Genomic DNA, 20,800 nt, shown 5'->3' on the forward strand with positions numbered 1-20,800 from the left:
TTACACATCTCAACCGTGTCTTTGGCAATTAATCTAAAGACAATCTTGTCAATGTGAAACAGCGCAGACTTCCATTAATAATAATAATAATAATAATCCTTGCATTTGATATAGCGCTTTTCACGTCGGGAGGACATCCCAAAGCGCTTCACAGAACACACTGTAAAGTGAATTGACTGTATTTTTGTGGGCGAACGCGGCAGCCAATTGCGCACAGCAATGTCCCACAAACAGTCGTAGATTGAAAATGACCAATTTATTATTGTTTTTTGTTTTGGAGGGATTATTATTAGATCTTCCTGCTGCTTAATCATCCTCTTCATATTTACTCTGACAGTCTGACTCATGTTATCTGCTCAGTCTGTCAGACAAGAGATCAGAAAAAGGGAGGATGTAAATGATCACCAACGGTCTCTTGAAAAACCTAATTCAACACAGTGTCAGGCATTGCAAACACAGGTTTAGGCAAAAAGCTTGTCTTTTTATCCTCAAGCCCATCTCTATCGTACAGTCAATCTTTACTTGTGAGGAAATGATTAGAAAGGAAAATCTCAGCGACATTTGCAGATACCAAGTGTGAATTACAGCCCAGCGATGTAAAGTCAGAACTGTCAAGCACTTGGGGACATCCTCCCGATGTGGAAGCTGCTATGTAAATGTACACTGAATTGTGTTATGATGACCATCCTTTTAACTCTAGTTCATAAATGTAGCATAAATGCTATCCCACCCAGTCGAGGATTTAAGGTATAATACCATTCCCAAAGGCAGGAAACTAGAGAACATCTCTACGCACTTCACAAAGTTTCTGTGAACCAAAGCAACAAATTATTAATAATAATAATCCTTGCATTTGATATAGCGCTTTTCACGTCTTCTAGACGTCCCAAAGCGCTTCACAGAATATGCTGTAAAGTGAATTGACCGTATATTTGTGGGCGAACGAGGCAGCCAATTGCGCACAGCAGTGTCCCACAACAGTCATGGATTGAAAATGACCAATTTATTATTGTTTTGGTTTTTTTGGCGAGATTATCATTAGGCTCTGTGTGGAGTAAGGAAACTTGCCCAAGGTTTCGCCCTCTGCCTGGAATTAAACTCAGGTCTCTCACTTGCAAAGCGAGTGCTCTAACCACTGAGCTACAGGACTCCACGTGTCGGTGAATGCGACAGGCAATGTGCACACAGCCATGTCTCCGCAAACAGTTATGAAGTGAGTGATCAATTTTATCTGAGGGATTGTTGGCTAGGACACTCAGAGAAACTCGAGCCATCGATATAAAATAGTCACAAATAGATCAAATCGGGAAGTTAGAAGAAATTTCTTCACACAGTGAGTAGTGGGAATGTGGAACATGCTACCACAAGGAGTTCTTGAGGTGAATAGCACAGATGTATTTAAGGGGAAGCTCGATAGTTACATGAGGGAGAAAGGAATAGAAGGTTATGCTTGAAGGCTTAGTTGAGGAAGGGCAGGAGGAGGCTCATTTGGAGTATAACCGCCGGCTTAGACCAGTTGGGCCGAACGGCCTGTTTCTGTACTGTATATTCTAACGTATTCTAAACTCACTTCTCTTTTCAAATTGTACCACGGGAATTTTAACATCCACCTGAACAGAAAGAAGGGACCTCAGTTTAACATCTCAGTTTAACAGGACAGTTTCTGTGTTGATAATGCAGTGCATCCCAGCAACTCATTGGAGCATCAGCCTAAACCAGTGGTGGACAACCTTTACAGTCGGACCACACAATAAATTTTGTGGATCGAATATTTCTTGATTTATGTAATGAATCAAGAAATATTCAATCAAGAAAAAAATGAAATCATACTAACGATCGAACCCGCAGTTGCCTAGAATAGTGTGAATGTTCTGGCCTGCGAGTCTAAGACCCACCATGGCACTTCTAACTTACAACCTTCTGACTCAGAGGCGAGAGTGCCACCAACTGAACCAGGTGTTCACAAAATACCATTCAGAGGGAAAGGAGTATAACAAGGTCAGATAAGAGCAAGCGAGCTCCAAGGAAAGAGTGCATTTCTTGCAAATAAAAGTTAATAGTGACCAGTGTCAACCACACAAAAATAACTGAGCAGTACATCAACACAATGTCCAAGATCTTCACTAGTTCAATACACATTGGTTAGACTCCAACAGTATCCTAATGCACACTCGAGGGTCCCCAAGCCTTGGCTCTTGCCAACCTGCGCGTAATACTTTCCGTAATTAGGTAAGCAGGATGCATCCCTCCAGGAAGAGAGTACACATTTCATTCCAACAATCTATCTCTGGGGTTTCAATGTGTTGGTGGGATGCGTGGAATTCTCAGTTTGGTTTGGATACCCTTAAGCATAGTGATGAGTTTCTGCGTGTACCAGACACCCAGCTGACCAAAATATAAATACACAGGAATTCACGAGTGTAATCCAATGTTCACCTCTTGTGTAACTTACCATTTCGAGACAGGTCCAACTCCACGAGCTGCATGAAGTTGGCGATTTCCGGTGGCAGTCGCTGGATTTCATTGTCACTCAGCCCGAGTTTTCGTAACTTCACAAGCTGGAAAAACGGCTGAAATGTGCAAATAAAACGTGGGTTACCGCGAGGTTAAAAGGAAAGCCACAGTTCCCTCTGAATAAGCGCAGTGTAATCCCATGAAGTGATTGTCAAACACAAAGCACTTTGCAATTAAAATTGCTGGCTGGGTTTTAACCTTTAAACAACCAGACCCACAACATCGCCCACTCGAGCTACCAGTTAACAAGTGACGCTTGTCTTACTCTTCACGTAGGCTGGTCCTTATGACAATATTACAATAGCACGCTGCCAGCCTCAGCCACTGCATATAAATCAGACATCCCATTGAGGCACTAAATGCACTGCAAGAAACAAAGCAGCCCCATCAGTACTGATTGCACTGTTGGATTGCCATACTTCATTCTACTTACAAAACATACCTGATGCAACATTAAGTTGATAATTAGCTTGTGGGTTAATCATCAAGTTTGCTTTTTTTTGCCAGGAATATTTACGCGTCAGTGTGAGTATTCGCGCCCACTTATGCACCAACTGATATAATCATTAGGTAAAGGTGCCCTGATGCAATTCAGGGACCATTACTTCAGGATGTAAAAGTTCAAGAGTTAAGGATTGTATTTTTTTTAAATAGTCTTCAGTCCCCAATAAACCAATATCAACTAGCGTCAAATATGGAGTCCTCTAGCATATTGGTATTAGCATATTGGTATTAGTATATTGGTGAGAGCACACACCTCGCAAGCGCTATATCAAATGCAAGGATTATCATTGTTATAAATAGCCATGAGACATCCTCCTGACATGAAAGGTGCTCTATAAATGGAAATTTAGTGGAGTCCTGTAGCTCAGTGGTTAGAGCACTCGCCTTGCAAGCGAGACACCTGGTTCAATTCCAGGCAGGGCGAAACCTTGCGCAAGTTTCCTTACTCCACACACCTAATAATAATCCCTCCAAAACAAAACAATAATAAATTGGGTCATTTTCAATCCATGACTGTTTGTGGTACACTGCTGTGTGCAATTGGCTGCTGCATTTTTCCCACAAATATACAGTCAATTCACTTTGCAGCATATTCTGTGAAGCACTTTGAGACGTCGGGAAGACGTGAAAAGCGCTACATCAAATGCAATGATTATTATCATTAAATTTGTTGATGTTCTGAAGGAATAATTCACACACAAGTAACGCCCACTTGGGAAAGGTACTGGACCAGTGGGGTCTGAACTAAACCCACTGGAGCTCTGTAGGACTCGTACCTCTAGTAGACAAGATGTTCTTGCAGCCTGACTTGTGCTGTATTCTAACCAAGTTCCAGGATTAAAGGACTTTGCTGCGCACAGGGCTACTGACCCAGGTTCATTCACGAGTGTTTGATTTCCATGATAACTCCACGATTTCCAGCAGCTTAAATCCAACACATTTTCGTCCAGCTTAAGTGCTTTCATTCACAACTAGGGTGACCATATTTTGTAAACCAAATCCGGGGACACGTATAAAAAAAAATTGAACTCATCACAATTCCTGATTACTGGCAGGAATGACTGAAGAAGCTCGTTGGATTAATGGCTGTATTCTTGATGAGTGCATCTGTTTTAGAACACTCAATTTGTCGCTAAACTCAAGACGGCGCAAATTTGGCCCCAGGGACACAATACCTTATCCAGGGACTGCCTCTGGAAATCGAGGATGGAAAGTCACCCTAACTTACACCAATGTTGCACATGGCCTTGACCTACAGCTCATTGCCTGTTCTAGTCACAAACTGAAAACCTTACCCATGAGGGTCATGGGACGTTTACCTAGAAAATATACAATCACTGTAATAATAATCCTTGCATTTGATATAGCGCCTTATCACGTCTTCGAGACGTCTCAAAGCGCTTCAAGAATATACTGTGCACATTTTGTGGATGAGAAACGTAGCCAATTGTGCACAGCAGTATCCCACAAACAGTCGTGGAGTTTTTTTTAAGGAATTATTATTTATTTTGAAGAGAATATTACACCGGGAAAAGCAATCCACCAATCGACTAACAACCGGGTTCCTACTTACTGCTAGGTAAACAGGGTTGTGTGGAGTAAGGAAAGTTGTCCAATGTTTCACCCTGCCGGGAACTACACTTTACAGTAAAATCCTGGTAAGCACTTTGAGACATCCTCCTGACATAAAAGGCAGTACATCAGATGCATTTAAAAGCATAACAGCGAACAAATAAAATTAACTTTTTACAAGAAGCAACCCCATCTCCACGTGAGATATAAACATAAATGAGTGGGGTATTAGCTGAGAAAATAAACTAGAGTAATGTTATTTCAACACTGTAATTTGCTGAGATGCAAACCTTTTTAGCCTTTATAGCCTGGACTCATAAAACAATTAAATTCCACAGTACACACTCCCTTGTGTGTGTGCTGTACATTTACATTATACAGCTGTAAATGTGCAATAAAACTCCCTCAATAAAATCATCAGTTAGCTGTCCCACTCTCCCTCTCCTTTTTTCCTGGTTCAATCTTCTGTCCTCCTAACATAATTTAGAAACAGAAACATAGAAATCTACAGTGCAGAAGGAGGCCATTCAGCCCATCAAGCCTGCACCAGCTCACAGAGCAGGGATATTGCTTCAATCCAACCACCCCGCCTTACCCCCATACTCGTTCAAGCCCCTCTCTTTCATATACTGATGATTTAACTGTACAAGCGAGAGGACCTGGATTCGATTCCTGGGCGGGGCGAAACCTTGGGCAAGTATTCCTTACTCTACACTCCTGTTTACCGAGCAGTAAGTAGGAACCCGCTTGGGAATTGATTGGCGAATCGCTTTCCCGGGGGTAATATTCCCTTCAAAATAAATAAATAAGTAAATAATAATAATTTGGTCACTCAATCCATGACTGTTTGTGAGACGCTGCTGTGACAATTGGCTGCCGCGTTTCGCCCACCATTATAGAGTCAATTCACTTTACAGTATATTCTGTGAAGCGCTTTGAGACATCTCGAATACGTGATAAGGCGCTATATCAAATGCAAGGATAATTATTATAGGGCCGGGGCTGCCACACATTTTTCTCATCAGACACATCCGACCACACCAAACCGGTGGTGCAGTGTTTACCCAGTACTTAGTACTGGTAAGAGATTAATCATTATTGTTCGCCCTTCAGTGCTGGGTTTCCTCAAAGGTCTGACAATAGCATCCATTCAAACGAACAACAGAACACATTTCGCATTTCTCGCCCTCTCTGTGCTTCCTAAATTACTCACACCAGTTTATTTGTTTGTTATAGAGCAAGTGAATGAACGAGGAGAGGCACGAAGCAAAGTTTGAAGAAAGCAAAGAAGCTGTCACTTTACACCCCACCTCTGGGACCCCCTGCAACTACCAGCTCAGCCTCTCCCTCTGCTCAGCAAATACTGACCTGCTTCATGTCCCCATGCCTGCCCTGCCCTGCCCTGCCCAGCCCGAGGAAGCTTCTCGACAGTCTGCTCCCCCCAACCTTCCCTCCTGCTCTCCGAAACTCCATCCCCGACTCACCCCTCCCTCCCAGTTGTAAAGCCCTCCTTAAGATTGACCTCTTTTCATCCCCACCGCCCGCCCCTCCGCAAACCCTCTTCAGCTTTCCCTCCCACCCCCACCCCGCTCAGCTACCCAACCAGTAAAGCTGTGTAAAGCGCTTTGAGAAGTTGTTCTGATATGAAAGAGACTGTAAATTGCATTGTATTGTTTGAGCAGGATGATAAGGTTTGGCGGCACGCTTTAAGAAAAGTCCCGTAGCCATTTCAAAATCAAAGCATTGCATTTTCTTTCCAAACACGCGCGCTACCGGGTTTTCTCTCTCCCCGCACCCCCACCCCACCCCACCCACCCCCACTTTGGATTACGTAAGGAGATCGTTAAAGTTCACTGATCTGTCACCAGCATCAATTAAGTTGCATGAGTCACAGGCAGTTCCGGTTCATAGAGAACAACGCATGTTGACATTACAGTCAATACACACTCCAAAGGTTGTATGCTTTAAAGCACCAATGATTCTCCTTCTACCTGAGCACTATCAAAGCTTAATCACATTAAATAAACAGTCAATCCATTTTACAATATACTCTGGGAAGCGCTGTGAGACATCTCAATGGTGTGATAAGGCTGTATATCAAATGCAAGGATTATTATGAATCCCTTTAGTGGATGGAACATTGGAAATGTACAACTGTTTCTAGCAAGTCCCAAAGTTTGAAAATACTGCTAATTAGACGATAGAAAATAGACGATAATTTACTTACTTATAATTTTTCAATCACAACTTATATCTACCCAAATTCTTGATGTAGAGTGTGTGGAACACACAGCCAGAAGCTGTGGTTGAAGCAAGAAAGCCTCAACATTTTTAAAAGCAAACTTGGATTTATAATAATAGTTATCTTTGTAATAATAATAATAATCCTTGCATTTGATATAGCGCTTTTCACATCTTCTAGACGTCTCAAAGCGCTTCACAGAATATGCTGTAAAGTGAATTGACTGTATATTTGTGGGTGAAACGCGGCAGCCAATTGCGCACAGCAGTGTCCCACATAGAGTCGTGGATTGAAAATGACCAATTTATTATTGTTTTGTTTTGATATCGTGCTTCATACTGTCATCGGGAAGAGTGGGGGGTGGGACAGGGGATAAGTGGGATCTCCTTGGAGTTGAACTGACTACATGGTGTCATGTTTAATAACAGAATCGAGCCCACCCTCTGTGATGGCCTCTGTGGTCCAGTTCCTGAGCCAGGCCCTCGTGGGCAGCATGGTCCTAGCTATGCTATTTTTGGTGGTTTGACTCCAGCAGTTACTTACCCCAACGAACACTCGGGGTCCCCAAGCTTTGGCTCTTGCCCAACCTGTGCCTAATACTTTCCGAAATTAGGTAACCAGGATGAGTCCCTCCGTTCCATTCCAATAAATAGATCTGGAATTTCCATGTTGGAGTGGTTCCCATGCAATTCTCAGTTTGGTTTGGATAATCTTAAACATGGTGATGAGTTTCCACATGTATCAGACACCCGGCTGACCAAAGAAATAGTGCCTCATCACATCAAGAATCTCAAACTGCTTCACAGCTGTAAAGTGTCGTAACTTACTACACTGATTACTGTAAAGTGCAGTTACTGTGTATTTTGTAGGCAAATGCGGAGGTCAATTTTGAGCACAGCAATGATCCACAAACAGCTATGAAGTGAAGGACTAATTTGATTGATGGCCAGAACGTCAAATTGTGTCACAGATCTTTAACGTCCACCTGAACAGGCAGATGGGACCTCGATTTAATGGCTCATCTGAAGGACAGCTCCTCTGACAATGCAGCACATCCCCTGCACTACAGTATTAGCCGAGACTGTTCGTTCAAAGTCCCAATGTGGGACTTTTCAAATCCACAACCTTTTTGATGCATACATGAGGAAGAAAGGAATGGAGGGGTATAGGAGAGGAGAATTAGGAGGGATTCAACCTTGTCTAGAGTATAAACACCGGCAAGGATTGTTTACGTGCTCTAACATTCCTATGAAATTCCATGCAACTCTCTCGACCAGTCCCAAGGACACTGACCTCTTCGATGCGTAAAAGGATTGGGGTGTGCGGGGGGAATAAGTTGCTGCCTCTGAGCTCAGGATTTTAAACAAAACTACGCACGGCCTTTAGAATCAGGCCAGTGGCAACGCAAATCCTCCGTCACCGGCTCCACATCTGCTGCACCACTGATTCAATCGGAATTAAAATAAAATCAATTCAAAATCCTTTCAACTCTCTCCCCCAACTCGCAAGCATTTATCTGGTTTGGTCCAGTCTGCTGTGCGTAGTCCAGGCCAAGCACACACAGACTGTGCAGGCTCTCCAATGGAAACAGGTGTAACGCTGTCGGTTTCGCCCACAAAATATTCAGTCAATTCACTTTACAGTATATCCTGTGATGCACTTTGAGACGTGAAAGGCGCTCTATAAAAGTAAATTTGTTGTTGTATCAATATTAATAATAATCCTTGCATTTGATATAGCGCCTGATCACATCTCCTAGTCATCTCAAAGCGCTTCATAGAATATAGTGTAAAGTGATTTGACACTATATTTTGTGGGCGAAATGATATCCCAACACCTTGGGTGTCCTTCCAACGTGAAAGTAGCTATATAAACATAATTTTGTTGTTGATATTAAATGCACTATTATTATTAATAACTTATACATATAAAAACACCCAAAAAGAGGCAATTGCCTTTTCCATAAGTTTGCTACTTCGGTTTCCTGCAATTTCCACGCTATTGGAAGCACGAAGGAGACAATTAAACCCTTTATGAGGAGAGGATGCTGGACGTTAACTAAAAAGCTGCCAAATTAACAAAGCACCAGCAGCTTGTTCCTGTGAACCTCCCCTCCCCCCTCTCCCCCACCTCCCACTACTGTCGGGAGTGCACTTGCCTGATTCATTGCGTGAGAACCAATTATCCCTTTCAAACCTGCGTTGGTTCAAGGGCGGGACCAGATGACCTTCGGGTCCTTCCACTCTTTCCTTTCACTAATTAAACACTTATTACTTTCTAGAGGTCTGTGCTCAACAAAGCATGTCCCAGCCCACACTAATGACGGCAATGAAGAAAACCTAAAACAGAGACATTCGCTTAAAAGACTTTTTTTCTAAAAAAAAATCTAACTTCTCTATAAAAAAAACACTTAATCGAACAGCCACTTGCACAAGCGGGGGCTGCTTACCACAACACAGAGAACAAAAATGGGGGTGATATGTGTCCTCTGTGTGGAGTGCACTCCAGAGCACATTGGGAAGTGATTTTGTTTCTCAAGGGCGTATCTTCAATTATTGTTAAGATCGTCTTTCATTGGTATTGATATCGCAGTTTCGAATCGCTGGAGATGGAGGAAAACAAAGTGGGGGGAGGGGAAGTGCACAGGAACAAGGAAAAGGCAATTGCTCCTGCAAACAACCAATACAAGGAGAGAGAAAACAAATCTTTGGTTTGTTCAGTTTGTGTGGCACGACTCATTTTTAATTCCAATCCCGTTTTGTTGTCGTAATACACTTCAACAGCAATAAGTACGTCCAAGGTCCTCAATAATCCTAACTGATTAAGCTGGAGTGTCAGCCTGGACTGTGAGCTCAAATCCTGACATGGGCTTGAACCCATAATTGTCCAATTGAGAGGCAAGAGTGCTACCAACTGAGCCAGGTGCCAGTTCAACACGTACATACATTGCACACACACACACACATTATACACCACAATACACACACAGTAAAAATAATGAGAAAATGAATGGCTGAACCATTACTGGGGAAATGCTGCTGTGCAGTTTTGCTGAGATGACTCCTTCAAGTGTCAGCCTGGCTCAGTCGTAGCACTCTTGACTTGAGTCAGAAGGTTGGGGGTTCAAGCCCCACGTCATGACCTGAAATCACACAGTCTAAGGCGACACTCAAATGCAATGCTGGGTGTGTGTGGCATTGTTGGAGATGTCTTTCTTCGGACGAGACGCTAAACCAAAGTCCCATCTGCCAGTTCAGATGGACATCAAAGATCCCATGGCACTACTCGAAAAGGAAATTTATCCTTGCGCCCTGGTCAACAACTCCCCTGGGCTGGATGGCCTGTTTCTGAGCTGCACCATCTATGAATGTATAAAATTAGTCATTCTTTTCATTGCTTTTTGCGGGATATTGCTATGTGCAAGTGGGCTGCCGTGTTTGCCTAAAGATACAGAGTCACTCCACAGTGAATCCTGTGAAGCACATTGAGACACTGGTGATGTGGTGCGGAGTTGCAGAAATGCAAAATCTTTCTTCCAACAATAAGACAAATGACACTGCTTTGCTCTCAGTAGTCCAGGTGCAAACAATGGGAAGCACTGGGACGCTCTGGGAGACTACACTGCGTTAGGAGAGCTATATAAATGCGAGTTGTTGTCAGCATTTGACTGAACCGCACTCAGACCCCGAAAAGGTTGTGTCCGCGCATTATTTTTGGAAAGGATTCCCACCGTGGGGAAAAAGAATCTCCAGAATAAACTCTCTCTCTCTCTCTCTCTCTATGTCTTGGACTCAACTCTTTGCTATGATGTGATTAGAATAAAGCAATTTTAAACGGTGTAACAAACACTGCGGTCACAAACCACAAATCACTGCCTTGGGAGCTACAAGTGACCTTGAGTAGGCAACATTTACTCAGCCCTCAGCTCTAGGCACTGCAGCACAGTTACTATGGGTCAATAGTTACAGATAGACTCAAACGTCAATATATCTATGATACATTTCACAATGTTACAAAAGACATATCTCCAGCCCCACCCCACCCTCAAAGAGTGCAATGTGATTGATTTAGAAATACTACACACGAGAGGAGTAAATATTGTTCTACTTTAGCACCAGTCACTGAGCAGCCAGGATCAACGGTAAGCACTTACACGGTAAGTGACTGGGATAAGCCTATGGATTAGACCTTCTGTCCATCAACACTAACACAAACTCCAATCTGTCAACAAAGGTGCAAAATGTTCGTGGAAAAAAACGGTTATTTAAGTGCTCAAATATGCTGCCCCGTGTGAAGGGCGCTATATAAATGCAAGTTGTTGTTATTGATGTTACTGAGAGACGGTAGACGCAGAAAGTGTCAATTCTTTCAAGAACAAATCAGACAGATATCTGTTAGGCGAACTGGATGGACCTTGGACTGCTTTTGCCGAGCATATCCTTATGTTCTTATGTCAAATGCATTAGGTCTTGGGCAATGCACAGGCCCAGAATGAGAGATGCTCTTTAGGGTTTTTTTAAATGCCACACTAACCCAAAGAGGTAAGATGTTACATACAAGCGCTATAATTACAAGAAGAACTCGAGAGTGGGCTGGAGCCGGGACTCAGTTCAATATCTCATCTGAAGGACAGCACCTCTGATAACTCAGTGCTCACCACGGTACATCCAATCTGGAGTCTGAAGCACTACATTAATTCAGAGGCATCTATTACATGAATAAAATATTTTTAATTAAAAGGCTACCTGTAATTTCCAATTACAAGCATTTAGACTAAGCGCACAATAAATCTGCATCTACATGTGATTTACACATGCCACATAATACAGCCCAGTATTTCTGTAGGAAGCACGAGCGGTTGGTGAAATAGCACTATTCCTATCTGTAGGAGGACAATATACTCTATGTCTTTGGAGTTGAATGAATGAATAAATGAATGAATCAGGAAGATAAGTAGGCTCTATCTCACTGGGTCAAGCTTACCTGGGCCTGAGGAGAAACACCAGTGAAATCTGGGTGTGTCTGTAGTAACCCTGGAAGTGTAGACAGGGCAACTTCTGCAAGCCAAACCCCAATCTAATTATTATTAGATTATAATATTAGGCACAGGTGTGCCTAATATTATAATCTAATAATAATAATAATCCTTGCATTTGATATAGCGCCTTATCACATCGTTGAGACGTCTCAAACGGCTTCACAGGATATACTGTAAAGTGAATTGACTGTGTATTTTGCGGGCGAAATGCGGCAGCCAAGTGTGCACAGCAGTGTCCCACAAACAGTCGCGGATTGACTGGCCAAATGATTATTTTTAAATTTTTTTTGAAGGGATTATTATCCTCAGAAAAGCAATCCACCAATCGACTAACAATCAGGTTCCTATTTACTACTAAGTAAACAGAGGCATGTGCACGGATTAAGGAAGCTTGCGTATGGTTTCACTCTGCCCAGGAATCGAACCAAGATCCTCTTGCTTGCGAAGCTAGTGCTCTAACCGCTACAGGACTCCATATTCTCCTGAATTAGGTGACAGAGTGCATCCCTTCAGGTAGAGGGTGCGCCTTCCATTCCAGACACAGGGAAATTTCTACGTGTAGGTGACATAGTTATGTGGAACTCTGTCTGGTTTGGATGCTCTGAAGCAATGGTGATGGGTTTCCGCAGGCAGCAAACATCCAGCTGACCAAAAACAAGTACTTCTCATTTACTTCTTATTATCTTCTTACTGCTGTGAGCAATTGGCTGCCACACTTTCGCCCACAAAATGCAGTCAATTCACTTACAGTAGATTCTGTGAAGCGCTTTGAGATGTCTTAATGACGTGATGAGGTGCTTTATCAAATGCAAGGATTATTATTATTATTATTTCACTAGCTGAAGGTTCTAGCTCTAGTTTTAAGATTACAAATTCTCACCAAACAAGCACCATGCTGTGCAAAATCCCCCAAAAGCCTAAACATTTTAACAAAAATTACTTGAACACTAATTGAACACCAAACCCTTGCACATGTTTAGACTGACCCCACAATTATTTAATAAATGCGGAGACAAAAAAAAACAAGAATTCACACCGTGAATTGGGGGACTGGGGGGTGGGGAGAGAGAGAAACCAAAATCTGGTAGAAGTAGCACAAAAAAGAAGGTTTACAGCACGAGAATCCAGGTTAGATACCCAGACGGGGCAAAACCTTAGGCAAACTTGCTTACTCCACACGCCTGTCTATCTAGCAATAAGTAGGAACCCGGTTGTTAGTCAATTGGCGCATCGCTTTCCGGGGGTAATAATTATTACCAACAATCCAGCAAAAAAAACTGTTCATTCGTTTCAGGGCTGTTTGTGGGCTATTAGTTGCAATAAGCAATAAATCCACGTTCCTCTCTTGCCATGATCAGAAGCGAACAGGCTATTGGGGGCAGAAAACCAATTCACCACAACCTACAGTTTAATCCAAAATCAATCATGTATGATTTTGGGGAGGGCGGGAAAATACTCCACATTAAATCGGTCATTCACTCTCACAGATGTTTGCAAGACTTTGCTGTGCCAAAATGACTTGTTTTGCCTCGCAGAGAAAATAAAGTGTTGGCAGCGAGCACCGTGCAGTGCTTCACAAATTTCTAAGTTATAGGCGCTGTAAGCGTTCAATTTTGTTTTTCAGACTCCTGCAGCAAATGTAGCTTTATAGACTCCAGTCACCAGCGAATATCCTTAACATGGCCCGTTGCCATCTTATTAGAATACTTATGTAACTAAATACAACCAGCGATCTCTCTCTCCCACCCCCAGCCCCCTGCCTTCTCCCCACCCCACTCAACTTTAGGCTGTAACACTTTAAGAATTACTGCATCACATATTTTTGGAAATAAAATCAGTTGCCTGAAGGACTCTATCCAATTCAATGCCAATCCATTTCTACACATTATACAAAAACCTAGTTCAACAGGACTCTCTCTTTCTCTCTCTCTCTCTCCCACCACAATACAAAAGCTTGCAAGTATTTAATGGTTTCTACCCGTCTGCAAACGTGCACTAACACACTCAAGTAAAATTAATTCCCGCAGGTTCTCTCTGGGCTATAAAAAAAACTTTGCTCATTAGGGCTACCAAAACCAACAGCGCTCGCTCAGCTCCGAACAAATGTCATTAAACAAACACGTTAGCGAACTGCAGCGCCATTGTAAGAGTTCATTATAAATTGAAACATAACATAACATGTAGGAGCAACTAAGAATCTAACTTAGCGTTCACTATGTTTAACCGATCGATGACATGAGCGAACACTTAGTATGGTACAACCACACAGAACACTGCCCAACAAGCCAAGGTACAGTAAAACTCTCACAAGTCTGATCTGTATAAATCATATGATCGACTAAATCGTACATCTTCCCAAGTCCCTTTCAAGAGTTTATATTCTATACAAGTTTGACTTAACTCATACTTTGTATAAGTCATATTCTATATATAGTCCCAACTGATACAACTTATGTGAGGTTTATTGTATAGCATTGAATTCCAGCCTGCAGTTACATTCATATTCTGCCTTTCCCAGACAGCAAATTAATCTTTAGGCCGTGNAAAAAAGACTTGCAAAAGAAATTGTACCAACAGGCAACTCACAGACTAAAGTATCAACCTTTGTCAGAAAGCATGGTTCAGCTCTGCCGTAGCTTTCAATCATACAGTGAAAGATCAAGACGATCAAATGCCTAAAATTATGAATCAATCTTTCAACCCGGTGCTCTCATGTTTCTGTGCCTATTATTAAAATATTTTCTGGACTGGAACCATCTACATTTCATCCTATTACCAACAGTTGGGATGACCGGAAACAGAGAGCACCTACACCACGATGTAAACTCGCAGGAATGCAAGAAACTGCAGGATGTTTGCAGTAAAACGTGGGATACAGAACACATCGACACTTCCAATAACTCTTCACGTTGAGATTTCCTGACCTTAGCAGTTATATCAGGCGGGTTGCTGTAAACAAAAATGTCTCCTTCGAGAGATTTTTTTTGTTACCAAGGAAAGTGCCAACCTTTCTTGTGTCTTTCCTGTCAGCTATTACATGGGTCCACTGACAAGAAGCAGGAAATCTGCTGAGTAACATACAGGGAAAGGGATACCAATGGGTGAGACACTTCTGCAAATGTTCTCAGTTTCTTCCTTTCCCTCTTAATAATAATAATCCTTGCATTTGATATAGTGTCTTTCACGTCGGGAGGATGTCCCAAAGTGCTTCACAGAACACACTGTAAAGTGAATTGACTGTATATTTGTGGGCGAACGCGGCAGCCAATTGTGCACAGCAATGTCCCACAAACAGTCGTAGATTGAAAATGACCAATTTATTGTTTTTTGTTTTGGAGGGATTATTACTAGGCGTGTGGAGTAAGGAAACTTGCCCAAGGTTTCGATTGGAATTGAACTCAGGTCTCTCGCTTGCAAAGCGAGTGCTCTAACCACTGAGCTACAGGAGTCCTCTTCTTCCATAAAGCAATTTGCCCACAAAATACACAGTCACAACCCCTGATAGTAAATCACTTTGAGACCTCTCCCTGATGTGAAAGGCGCTATACAACAACAATTTATACAGCGCCCCTCGCGCAGGGTAGCATCCCAGAGCGCTTGTCAGTGGCGGAGCATGACACCGAGCCGAGGGGAGGGGGAGGTGACCGTAGGCATGGTCGAATATAGAGGTCTTCAGGCACAGGGAAGGAAAGGGCAAGGATTATGTTTAGTAGCTCTTCAAGACACTGTTCCACATTTCATAAATAAATAATAATCCTTGCATTTGATAGAGCGCTTTCCACATCACCTAGACATCTCAAAGCACTTCACAGAATAGACTGGAAAGTGAATTAACTGTATATTTGTAGGCTTTCTTCACCTACAGCCTTGATTTCTCCAATGCACTCCTCGACAGTCTTCCTAGCTCCACTATTAACATCCAAGAACTGACACCCGTGTCCTCACCTGTACTAAACTCCACAGCTCCTATCCCACGACTCCAACCCTCACTCGGCTCCACTGGCTCCTTGATGCAGAAAGGATCAACTTCTAGATCCTCCCACTCCCGTACAAATTACTTTGAGCCCTAACACCTGCGAACCTCTCCAACCTGTTCACGCCCCACACCTCTATCCACAGACTTCACTCAGCCTTCTACACATCCCTCCACTCTGCCGTCAGCAGCCGTGCCTTCAGCCACTACGTCCCAAACTTCTGGAACTCCCTGTCTCACCTCCGCCTCACCCCTCTTCGCCCATCTTCAGATTGCACGTAGATCCATAGATTTACAGAAGGTACAGCTCAGAAACAGGCCCTTCGGTCCATCCAGTCCGGCTGGTGTTTATATTCCAAACGACTGCATTTGAAGATTTTCTTCCTTTCCTGTGCTTATGGTCACCACTTCTTTCTTCCCAGCTCAGCTCAGCATCAAACTACACCATTGTTCAGTGCTCCAAGAAGCTATGAAGGATGCTTTGTAAATACAAGTTGCTGTCATACCTTACCAAGGTGACCATTCTCCATATCATCCTTCCCCCCCAACACCAGTCCCCACCATCTCAGCAACATTAGAGAACAACTCTAACACCTCTTTAGCATTTCAGCTAATTTAGTACTGACTAGAGGTTGAATCCAAAACCTAATATAAGATAATAATACTTGTATTTGACATAGTACCCTATATTGTTGAGACGTCTCAAAGCACTTCACAGAATATATTATAAAGTGGATTGACTGTATTTTGTGGGCAAAACGCAGCAGTCAATTGCGTGCAGCAATATTTCACAAACAGTCGTGGATTGAGTAATCAATTTTTTTTTTGAGGCATCATTACCCCCAGAAAGCAATCCACCAATCGACTAACAACCAGGTTCCTAAACAGAGGCGTGTGAAATAAGGAAACTTGCCTAAGGTTTCGCCCTGCCCAGGAAACTAACCCAGGATCAAGACTTGCAGAAGTGCATTGTGGAAATGAAATGCAGATATGCGTTTGCCGAGATGGAGAAAGCCAATGCTTATAAATACTCCAGACCAAAATTGAAGAAGTAAATTAAAGAACTCTGAATCAGAGAACCGACCCAATATAGTCAATTAATTTTACAGTATATTTTACAGTGAAGCACTTTGAGACGTCTTGAAGACCTGTTAAGGCGCTACATCAAATGCAAGGATTATTATTAATATTATTATTATCAGGCAAAGAGAGTGGGGAAAGAACTCGGGTCTATAATGGTGGCAACGAATACATAGAATCGTTTCTGAGATGAACTTAGCATTCGAGACAATCTCATTGAAAAGCAAACAGTCATCGTCTTCAAGAGACGGGGTGGCAGAGACAATGCAGAAAATCCACTCCAACTATACATCAGTATTGAATGATCTCAGCACAAAGTTGGGATCATTACCCTGGCACACGATGTGAGCAGTCAAAGAATCTGAGTGAGGAACCAACACAATTTCAGATGGAAGGGAACTGAGCAACACACACACACGCATATATAAGCTTTACACGAGAAAAATCACCGAGGCGTGGGATGGGGGGGGGGGGGGTATAGGAGGCAGGGTTCAACCTCTTTGACCTCGCATTCGGCTACCCTCCTACCCTTAACCTCCCCGCCTTCCATCACCGCTGCTCCCAACTCTCTGCTCGGGTCCAAATCCCTGACTGTCCAGAGCCTTGGGACCTCCTCCCGACATGAAAGACTTATACAAATGTAATTTGTTGTTGTTGTTGTGGGTACTAACCAAAGCATGGTCAAACTTTTTAACAGAGGGGTTTGAAAGCGGGTAGAGAAAGCACAAATCAAAGGGAGTTGGGGGGAGATTGTTGCAACTTACATTTGCAAGGTATATAGCTTACAAAAAAAATGGAGAATTCTAACAGTAATAATTTGAAAGGAAAAAAGTTTGTGAGTTTAAATTGCCGAGCTGGAGAAAGCCAATGATAATAAATAAATGGTTTGGACTACTTTAAGCATAGAGAGCCAACATACGGAATGCACATTTCAGAGCTGATAAAACACCTAGAATCATAATGTTCTGTGCAACTCTTAACTTATAAAAGGTCACCACGTACTTTGGTTTCAGTACAGAACAGGATTGAACCAGACACAGAGTTGGAAGTTGCTGTGAACGAGAATAAAGGGCCCACTGATTGGAAAAGAAGCTACTGGGTATATTGTGTCAGCTTGGCTCAGACGGCAGCATTTTCGCCTCTCAGTCAGAATGTTGTGGGTTCGAGCCCCGTGTCGCTGGAGCTCACTTAGTTATGCTGATACTCCAGTGAGGTACTGGGCAGCACTACATTGTCACAGATACTATCCTAGGATGAAATGGTTAAACGGAGGTCCTGTCTGCTTGTTCAGGAGGACGCTAAAGATCACATGGCACGATTTGATAAGAGAGCGGAGTTCTCCCAGTGGTCTAAGCCAACAATTCCCCAGATAAAATTGTCACGTTGACCTACAAAATACACAGGCACTGGATTCTACAGTTTATCCCGTGAGACACCTTGGAAGACCTGATAAACCGCTTTGTGAAATGCATGGATTATTACTATGTTATGAACAAGGGGCATCAATCAAGACAACTGCTTCTCAACTGGATGAATCTTGCGAGAGTGCAGAGTTTTCCCCAACCCCCACTCCTTCCCAAGCAATCGCAAGCATCAAAGGACACATTTTAAGAAAGGTTCTTTAGGGGTCAAATGATCGTACCAATCATAGCTGAATGTGACGAAGCCTAAAGCCCATTTTATTCCTTCAGCCCCAAAGCTACGACTTTCGACAACTCTTCAGGGCAATCCAAAATATCACATCTCGCATTGGCAATTTCATTTAATTTTGTACAGCACAAAGCATTTAAAAAAGTATTTTTAGAGGTCCAAACTGCTTCTGTGGCATTATGCAGCTGCCCAGAGATTAGAGCCAACACCAGTGTATAGAAATACTTAAAAACAAAAAATGAATGCATTAAACAATGGAACTCTTGTGTTATAAAGGGCTATTCAGCTCCAACCTGCCTTTGGCCTGATATGCACCCCAGGAAATAGATGAACTAAAACTGTATTCATTTTAGGAAACTAGAATCACTATGCTACATCCTTAATGAAATCATCAATTCAGAGCAACCATTCTCTCTGTGGAAATACAGGATTTGGACAATGTGATGCTAGTTTTTAAGTGGACTTTACACTCACCATTTCATAATAACAGCAGAATAATAATAATAATCCTTACATTTCATATAGCGCCTTATCAGGTTGTTGAGACGTCTCAAAGCGCTTCCAGGATATAGTGTAAAGTGGAGTGACTGTGTGTTTTGTGGGCGAAATGCGGAGGTGGGTAGCGCACAGCAATGTCCCGCAAACAGCCATGGAGTGAGGGACCAATTTTAATTGGGGAATTGTTGGCCAGGACACCAAGAGAAACTCACTTCTCTTTCTGAATAGTCCCGTGGAATTTTTAACATCCACCCGAACAAGCAGACGGGACCTCAGTTCAAATGTCTCATCCAAAGGATGTATTTTACGTTGTATGCAAACTTTGTGTGGCCCTGAATTCTTCTGGAGATTAAGAACCAGAGGAAAACAGGAACAGGAGGAGGTCATTCAGACCATCGGGCCTGTTCCACCAGTATATCAGATCTTGGCAGATCTTTTAATCCGAGTGCCCCATTCTTTCACCATATACTTTAAATATCTCTACAACCCAAGTGTCTGTCTCTCTCTCTCTCTCTCAAACAGAATCTAAGTGTTCTACAGAGGTAAAGACTGACTTAGATTGTACAGCTTTCCCCCCCAAGAAAAATGGTTAATTCACGACCAATCTTTTTTTTCTTAAACGTTAAATGCTGAGATCTGCAATTAGGCTTCACCTCAGCTTTTAAATCAATTCATAGATTATCTGAAAGAAAAGTCTCAGTTCTGAAGCATAGTCAGGCACTTCAACAACACACTTGGGTCAATCGCTCAATATATTCTGGCTGTATTGATTTGACAAACAGGATTTAATTCCAAACTCAGCAAAATCAATTATTTAGTTCGTGGTCAAGATTTGTGGAGTCCTGTAATGTATTGGTTAGAGCACTCGCCTCGCAAGAGAGAGGATCCGGGTTTGATTCCCGGGCAGGACAAAATCTTAGGCAAGTTCCCTTACTCCATAAACCTTACCAACAGTAATCCGGTTGATAGTCGATTGGCAGATCACTTTCTGGCAGTAATAATCCCTTCAGAAAAATAAGTAAATAAAATAATAATAATTTGGTAACTCAATCCACAACTGTTTGTGGGACACTGGCATGGGCACTTGGCTGCCACGTTTCACCCAATAAATATACAGTCAATTCACTTTACAATATATTCTGTGAAGCGCTTTGAGACGTCTCAGGTGATACGGTGCTATATAAACACAAGTATTTTTATTATTTCATGTTGACAGGAACCAATGCTCACTTTTACCTGTATTGCTGCAAATAAAGAATAGATCACAAGTGTTTTTTTTTAAATAGGGAGAGTATTCATAGACGAGCAGAAAAAATCTCGACAATGACAAATATCTCTGGAAATTTAATCTAGCGGTTGCTAGAATCACAGGGGAAAGATACTAAGATTAAACTTTGACTTTAGAAATCACTGCCAATTCTTTAATGAGTGTAGTTCATAAAAGGCTGGCGGTTGTACCGCTGATACATGAACCATAGTGATGGAGAGGTGGCTTACAAAATAGTAAAGGACACGCGTTTTGTGGGACAGTCTTTTAGAAAGGGGAAGAGGTGCAACCTTGTAACTGGGCTAAAGTGGCAATTCCTCACAAGGACTCAGCGCTCTCACTCCCCTCCCTAAGAAATGGAAATAAAGTGCTGAAAGCAAAACAGAAATACAACACAGGACTCGCAAGGAGACAGCAAACAAAAGACTGCATCCGGAATGACGGAGCTGCACCCCAGACAAA

The 20,800-nt window shown here is 42.5% G+C and overlaps 1 protein-coding gene across 1 annotated transcript in view; it reads right to left on the reverse strand.

The window, feature by feature from the left end:
• Positions 1–20,800, reverse strand: part of lrrc1 (leucine rich repeat containing 1) — a 103,001-nt gene that overhangs the window by 76,154 nt on the left and 6,047 nt on the right. The window contains exon 2 of the mRNA XM_042333006.1: positions 2,453–2,570. Within this exon, the coding sequence (XP_042188940.1) occupies positions 2,453–2,570 (118 nt within the window). The remainder of the gene's footprint in view (positions 1–2,452; positions 2,571–20,800) is intronic.

This window comes from Callorhinchus milii, unplaced genomic scaffold, assembly GCF_018977255.1.
Source record: "Callorhinchus milii isolate IMCB2004 unplaced genomic scaffold, IMCB_Cmil_1.0 Scaffold3, whole genome shotgun sequence".
In the NCBI taxonomy this organism is placed as follows: Eukaryota; Metazoa; Chordata; class Chondrichthyes; order Chimaeriformes; family Callorhinchidae; genus Callorhinchus; species Callorhinchus milii.